The 8,220-nt window shown below is 35.5% G+C and overlaps 1 protein-coding gene across 1 annotated transcript; it reads left to right on the top strand.

Annotated features, from left to right (window-relative positions):
- On the top strand, positions 1-3,044 carry LOC108198949 (cold-responsive protein kinase 1). The gene is made up of 8 exons (XM_064082632.1): positions 1-532; positions 639-1,042; positions 1,217-1,336; positions 1,417-1,544; positions 1,618-1,828; positions 1,983-2,217; positions 2,354-2,504; positions 2,581-3,044. The coding sequence occupies exons 1-8, from the start codon at positions 165-167 to the stop codon at positions 2,755-2,757; spliced, it is 1,794 nt and encodes a 597-aa protein (XP_063938702.1). The 5' UTR covers positions 1-164; the 3' UTR covers positions 2,758-3,044.
- Positions 3,045-8,220: the final 5,176 nt, after the last annotated feature.

The raw sequence follows: 8,220 nt of genomic DNA, 5'->3' as shown, positions 1-8,220 counted from the left end.
CAGACAACTTTGACATTGGCAATCCAAAAATCAGTTGACTTGAGTACGATGTAAAGTAAGGCAAGTGGAGTTCTTAAAAAGGGCCTCTGCCCTACTGGAGGATTCGAATCCATAATGTTGTCACGAGGGGAAGGGAAGACAGTATATGATCAAGACTAAATAGGATGAGAATGAAGAGTTCTATCATGCTTGGCCTTACTTTTGTGATTGTATCGTCGATCATAACAAGAATTACATCAGACTCTCAGGCGGAAGAGCTACTAGAGCGGTGCAGTAGATTTAAAGTAACAACAGACCTGTCGATTTTCTTAGGCAGTGTTAACAAGACCCTCGGAGACATGAGAAAACAACTGTCTAATGCACAATTTGCGACGACATATGAAACAGATGTGTTCGGGATGGCTCAGTGCAGGAACTATCTCTCAACTGCGGATTGTTTGGCTTGCTTTGATGCTGGCGTCACTCAAATCAGACGGAAGTGCAATGCTGTGGTGGACGCTGCTCACTTCATATACCAAGGATGCTTTCTCAGGTCTTAACTCTTCCAATCCATAAAATTTGGATTTGACATATGACCCCTTGGTAATAAACTAATGCTTTTTAATAATAAATGCCTTGCGGTTTATGATAAAAGACAGGTATGGGATTCACAACTTCTACAAGGAGATAACCTTTGAAAACCCTGTTTTAGTTTGCAGCTACAATCAAAGTGTGGCTGAGCCAAGTATTTTCAGTCCAATAGTTCAAGGGCTGTTAACAGGAATCGTTGCTGCCACACCAAAAATTAAGAATTACTTTGCAGCCGGAAAAAGGCAAGTGTTTAGTAATGGTGCAACACTAACAGTTTATGCTGTGGCGCAGTGTGTGGAGACTATAAGCCAAAGTGATTGCAGAAGTTGCTTGACACGGATATATACTAACTTGAAAACATGTCTTCCGCAACCAGGGGGAAGTTTTGCAGAAGCAGGTTGTTTTCTCAGATACTCTGACAGCTCATTTTTCGCTGAAAGCCACATAACTAATATCACACCATACATAGGAGGTAATACGTGATCTGCCCTCAGTTATTCTCACATTACATAGGAGTATTTACTTTTATCTCAATAATTTTTTTGGAAAGATCACTAGTAGAGGTAATAAGGTCTGATCACATTTATATTTGCTTCAAAATACGATATTTGGAAGATTAAGTGATTAGTAAATTTGTATATTCCAGGAAGTTCAAGTGCAAAAAGACTGATCCCCGGGATTGTTGGTGGTTTATGCTTTCTGTTCCTTATAATTGCTTCGGCTTTATGGTATCAATTAGTCAGGAAGGCGAAGCTAGCTGAAAGAGGTAACTAAGCATGATTAAGTTAACATTAACCTCTGATTGCATTAATCACCATGTTCTTAATAGATTGTTTTCTGTACTAGGTGATGTATTACGAGTAACCCAGCTGCAGGTTCCAGTTATTTACCGTTATAGAGATTTAAAATCAGCGACAAAGAGTTTTAGCCAAGATTACAAAATAGGAGAAGGAGGTTTTGCGGATGTATATAAGGTGACCCCTCACTTATAATCATCAAATTTTGATGAACGCCTGATAAATCTTATCTGGTTATGTCAATAAACAGGGAATTACAGAAACCGGAGATGTAGTTGCAGTAAAGAAACATGCTCTAACTTCAGACAAAGCAAAAGCAGATTTTAAGAATGAAGTTAGGCTCATAAGTAATATTCATCACCGGAATGTTATCCGATTACTGGGATGCAGTCACAAAGGATCAGAGCTACTTCTTGTCTTCGAATACATGGCAAATGGAAGCCTTGATAACTTCTTATATGGTGAGTAAACCTAACCATATACACAAGATACTTCTCGTGAACAATCTTGATATATATATATATATATATATATATATATATATATATATATATATATATGTTCTTTTCTTCAAGGCCTAAAGGCATTTTGCTAATATATGCCCCTATTTGGCAGGTGAAAAACATGGGACTCTTAATTGGAAACAACGTGCTGACATTATTCTTGGCATAGCGAGGGGCCTTGCATATCTTCACGAAGAATTTCATTCATGTATCATACATAGAGATATCAAATCTAGCAACATTTTACTCGATGATGGTTTTCAACCAAAAATTGCAGATTTTGGGTTGGCAAGACTAACAATGGAGGATCGAAGTCATGAAATTAGTTCTAAATATGTTGGAACATTGTAAGTTAACCAACATAATTTACACTTTCTTATATATGTTTACAATTGCAGTATTATCTCCGATAGTTGTATTTTGGAGAATGCAACTCCACAGCAATTGACAAATTTAGTAATAAAACTTAATTCAACATATCAGGGGCTACACAGCACCAGAATATGCAATTCATGGACACTTGACTGAGAAAGTTGATACCTATAGCTTCGGAATTGTTGTTCTTGAAATTATAAGTGGCCTTCATTGTACTGATGTGAAGATTGAGTCGGTCAATAATTCACTACTTGACTATGTAAGCAAAATTTATTTACGTGAACACAATCTTTATTTCGTTATTTGCTAGGTGTGTTTATTTCATAATGTCACAGGCCTGGAAGTTGGACGAAGATGAGAAGCATCTCGATTTGGTAGATGAGAAACTAGATCCAAACGAGTATGATACAGAATATGTTAAGAAGATTATCGATATTGCCTTAATGTGCACCCAATTGCCGGCTTCTCGGAGGCCTGCAATGTCTGAAGTAGTGGTTTTGCTTACTAGCTAGTGGACTTGACTTGGAGCAAAGATCAATGATCATGCCAACCTTGGTTTGATATAGTAATAAAGACAGTAGTTTTAGTTTGTTAAAAAAACCGTGTGAAATACCTGAAATCTGTATGGCCACGGTGAATACATTTAAATTAAATGCATGTACATATTTGCAAGGCAAAGTGTCATATCAATTTTTGGTTCCGCCACTGAAATGGAGAATCTAGTATTAACATCAAGATTCCAAAGTGTTGAGATGAAAAGTCGACAATTAATTGGTAATTGCCAAGATAGAGAGCGTATGTAGGGAATATTGTTGGAGATATTGTGTAATTTTACCTCATAAATAGTTAAGAGTTGATTGTTTATATTTTTTTTAGAGACAAGTTAGAGTTTGTTGGAGTTGCTCTGAGTGTATCTGTTTGAATGTATTTGTTAATTAGACTCTCTTTAGACTAAGTGCCTTTTTTTTTTTAATAATAAGTCCCTCTCTATGACATTTATAATTCAGCGGGGGCTAAAAAAAATTATATTGACATCACTAATTCAGCGGGGGTTGAAAAAAAAATATACACTGTTTTTTCGAGGTTAGGGGGGCTCTAGCATCTCCTAGCCCCCATCTGGTTCGGCCACTGCCTGCTTGGTGAAGCGCCGAAGCAGCTGTGAGCAATCAGCAAAAGCAGAGCCCGGAATTCACATGAGTCATTTTGTTTCATGGACAAGATAGTGATGGGAAACTAATTCTACTCACTTGCAGAATGCTTTGACATCTGAAAGAAAATAACTCACTCACTCTGGATTTGTTAATAAAAATATATTGATCGCGCTCTTATGTATGGGAATGCATGTTACCTCCTAACCTTGTCTTTAGACAGATTGAAATGCTTTAACTTTACTTGTTCATAATTCTTCTCGAAATCTACTGGTACAAAGCTTGATCACCGGAAATACAAAGGTGAAAAATCTAGACCAAGCCAGAAATACTGACGCTAATGCATGTATGATATATTGTTGAATGCAATTTGTATTCGACACTAATCTTTCAAGTTACAGTTCAAAACAAATACGAGTAGATCTTTTCACCTTTTCTTTAAGATTTAAGATCAGACATTACTGATACGATGATAGACTCAGATACCAGAGAAGTATTTAGAGTTTTCAATAAGTCATCAATCAGAATCAGATTATCACATACCGAATTATTCAACCAGAAATGAGAGGTCACCTTTATTATACTAAATTATTAATCAACCAGAAACATGTTGGTTTTGACTTGGAATATGTTAATCAATCTCCTTCCCAATCACATAAACCTTCACGCCACCATTATCTTCTGTTGATTTTGTATTAAACTAATACCATAATATCCGAATACAAATAATAATAAAGCGCCAACCTTCTCCTCACTTCTGAAATTTGTATACTGGATTGCAGAGTTAACAGGGCAATTAGTACAGTCTCTGTCGTAGCCTTGTTAATCAGACAAATTGGCAGCCGGCAGTGGCAGATACATAATAAGTTACCTAGATTATGTTGCGGGCTAATAATGCATCGTGCAAATTGAAATCAGAAATTACATTTTAGGAATTCGACTTCTTTATCAAATTTGTTGTAGCAGACAACTTTGACATTGGCAATCCGAAAATTAGTTGACTTAAGTATGATGTATCTGTAAGGCAAGCGCAATTCTTAAGACGATATACGTTTGCAATTGCAACTAGGCTATATCCCAGTCCTTTATAATATTGTACGTTATAAAATTCCAATGACATTGACAATGATCTAATATGAACTTGCACTGGTTCTAACAATTGATATAAGAGTTCCTTGATCTAGCTATTAAAAACAATACAGCTAAACTGATACACTTATCAAGACTCTGAACTCATAGCTTTTTGTTCAAAGCACAATTAAATAGGATGAGAGAATGAAGAGTACTATGATGCTTGGCCATGCTTTTGTGATTGTATCGGTGATAATGAAAGGAATTACATCAGACTCTCAAGTCGAAGAGCTACTAGGAAAATGCACTGGCTTAAAAGTATCCGTGGACCTGCCGATTTTCTTAAACAGTGTTAACAAGACCTTCGAAGACATGAGAAAACAGTTGTCTAATGCACATTTCGTGACAACATATGAAACAGACATGTTCGGGATGGCTCAGTGTAGGAACTATCTCTCAACTACGGATTGTCTGGCTTGCTTTGATATTGGCGTCATTGAAATTAGACGAAAGTGCAATACTGCAATAGTTGGTACTCACTTCATATACCAAGGATGCTTCCTCAGGTCTTACTCTTCCAATTCTGAAATTTAGATTTAACATATGACCCCTTACTATTATTTTTCTATAATTAATGCCTTATGGTTTATGATAAGTACAGGTATGGGATTCACAACTTCTACTAAGAGATAGCACTTGAAAGCCCTGTTTTGGTTTGTAGCTACAATCATAGTATGGCTGAGCCAGGTGCTTTCAGTCCAATAGCTCAAGGGCTATTAACAGAAATTGTTGCTGCCACGCCAAAGATGAAGAATTACTTCGCAGCAGCAAAAAGGCAAGTGTTGAGTGATGGTACAACACCAACTGTATATGCTGTGGCTCCGTGCGTGGAGACTAGAGGTGGCAATATGGTTGCAAAGCCATTAAACCAATCCAAACCAAACCAAACCAAAATTGTGCATTTGGATCCATATGAAATCACATTTAGGAAAATGGATTTGGTTTGGTTTCTAGTCTCACATTTCTCACAAAATATGGATCTAACTACATTTGTTTCTCACTTTTAAAATTTCTTATAACTCTTCACACACACTATTATGTTCTTTTTGCTAGTTACAACACATGCACATGCCATGATTCGAAATCATGACTTTTCTTGAATAAGCGAAGAGCTTGAACCACTACATCAACTCACACACCCACACACACTATTGTTATATTTACTATACATTATATTGTCACTTGAGTGTATTAATTTTTGCTCATTATATAATACTTATTTTTACTTATAAACTAGTTTATCCATAATTCAAACTAAAACCATAACCACATTTATTAATATATGGTTTGGAAATGTTTTTGATTCATTTATCCAAATTAAATCCATTTTATAAGAACCAAAACCACATTTGCCACCTCTAGTGGAGACTATAAGCCAGAGTGTTTGCAAAAGTTGCTTGACACACACACACACACACATATATATACATATATATATACATATATATATATATATATATATATAGGAGGAGGTTCTGGTACAAACTTACAAACTTTATGCGTTCAACACATATATAATTTGAGTTCAACATTTTTTAACATATTTTTTTGAACATCGATTAAAATCGTGTTGGAGAAATGCATAAACTAATTTTTCAATGTAAGAACTAAGTTTTTTTTTTTTGAAATCATGTAAGAACTAAGTTAAACATATCATATAACTAATATTTATGTTCTAGACCCTACCCAAATCCCAGAGGTATAGTTTAAACATCTTTATAGATATATTCAACATAATGATAATTAGTGTTCTACACCCGATGTTGAACCCCAGTTATAAATGTGTTGGATGCGCGATTTATTTATGTGTTATTTTTAAAAATTGTGATGTTTTTTCAAGAATTTTCTAACATGGATACTTTTTATAACTAAGGATTAACACGATTAGAGAATAAAAAAAAAGTTTTTAAGTTTGTAACTTAAAAAATTTTTTATTTGATACTATCCCTATATATATATATATATATATATATATATATATATATATATATATATATATATATATATATATATATATTCCACAACCAGGGGGAATTTTTGTAGAAGCAGGCTGTTTTCTCAGATACTCTAACGGCTCATTTTTCGCGGATAACAACATAAATAATATCACACCGTACATAGGAGGAGGTAATACGTGATCTAACCTGAGGTACTCTCATATTACATTTTTACTTTTATATCTTATTTTTTGGAAAGATCATTAGCAGAGGTAATTAGGTCTGGTCACATTTACATTTTCCTGAAAATATGGTATATGGAAGACTATGTGATCAGTGAATTTGTATATTCCAGGAAGTTCAAGTGCAAAAAGATCGATTCTTGGGATTGTTGGTGGTTTTTGCTTTCTGCTCCTTATAATGGCTTCAGTTTTATGGTATCAACTAGTCAGGAAGGCGAAGCTAGAGGAAAGAGGTAAATAAGAATGATTAAGTTAACATTAACCTCTGATTGCATTAATCACCATGTTCTTAATAGATTGTTTATAGTACTAGGTGACGTATTACGAGTAACCCAGTTGCAGGGTCCAGTTATTTACCGATTTAAAAAATTAAAATCAGCGACAAAGAGTTTTAGCCAAGATAACAAAATAGGAGAAGGAGGTTTTGAGGCTGTATATTGTTGGGGTTTGAAAACTCTTCTATTTAACAGAAAATAGAATTACATGCATGAGGAGTAACTCTCACTCAACTGCAATACAAAAACAAACCCTCTGAACTATATTTTTAGATACATAAGCTTGTGTTTTTTTATCTCACATACATGCTACTGAAATGAACGATGCTATTTATAGCCAGCCTTCAACATTGATGTGTGTGTGAACAGCGTGTGTGAAGCTTTGAAGCCGGAATAATTGATCTGCTGGAATTGTCAAGTTGTGTGGTTTCAATGTATTGGAAACTGGTGTGCTTCTAGAGAAATGGCAGCTGGATTCTACAATTCTCCCCCTCCAGCTGTATTTTTGAGCCAACAGTCATTTACAATCCATCCCGATTATGTCTCGGCATAATCCTATCTTTTCTCGAGCAACTGCTTTTGTTAACATATCTGCTGGATTCTTATTTGTGTTGATTTTTGAAAGCTTGAACTCTTGTTGCTCGGCTGCATCTCTAAGCCAGTGATATCGAACATTAATATGTTTTGTGCGTGAATGATACATGGAGTTCTTGCTAAGATCCATAGCACTCTGGCTATCACAATGAATGATGTACTCCTTTTGCGGAAAACCCAACTCTTGGAGAAATCCTTTCAGCCACTTAAGTTCTTTACCAGCTTCTGTCATGGCAATGTATTCGGCCTCTGTCGTAGATAATGCTACACATTTCTGCAATTTAGATTGCCATGAGACTGCTCCCCCTGCTAGTGTGAATATGTAACTTGAAGTAGATTTTCTACTATCAAGATCTCCTGCCATATCAGCATCCGTATAACCTTCCAAGATTGGTTTCGCTCCCCCATAGCACAAACATAGTTTTGATGTTCCTTTCAAATACCGTAGTATCCATTTAACAGCTTCCCAGTGTTCTCTTCCTGGATTTGATAAGTACCTACTCACAACACCAACAGCATGAGCAATATCAGGTCTTGTACACACCATTGCATACATTAAACTACCTACAGCTGAGGAATAGGGCACATCTTTCATCATCTTCTTTTCTTTCTCAGTTGAAGGACAACTTTTCTTGCTTAACTTGAAGT

The sequence above is a fragment of the Daucus carota genome, chromosome 8 (assembly GCF_001625215.2).
Source record: "Daucus carota subsp. sativus chromosome 8, DH1 v3.0, whole genome shotgun sequence".
NCBI classification, from domain to species: Eukaryota; Viridiplantae; Streptophyta; class Magnoliopsida; order Apiales; family Apiaceae; genus Daucus; species Daucus carota.
The sequence above is the reverse complement of the archived record's forward strand: the minus strand, read 5'-3'. Positions and strand labels throughout refer to the sequence as shown.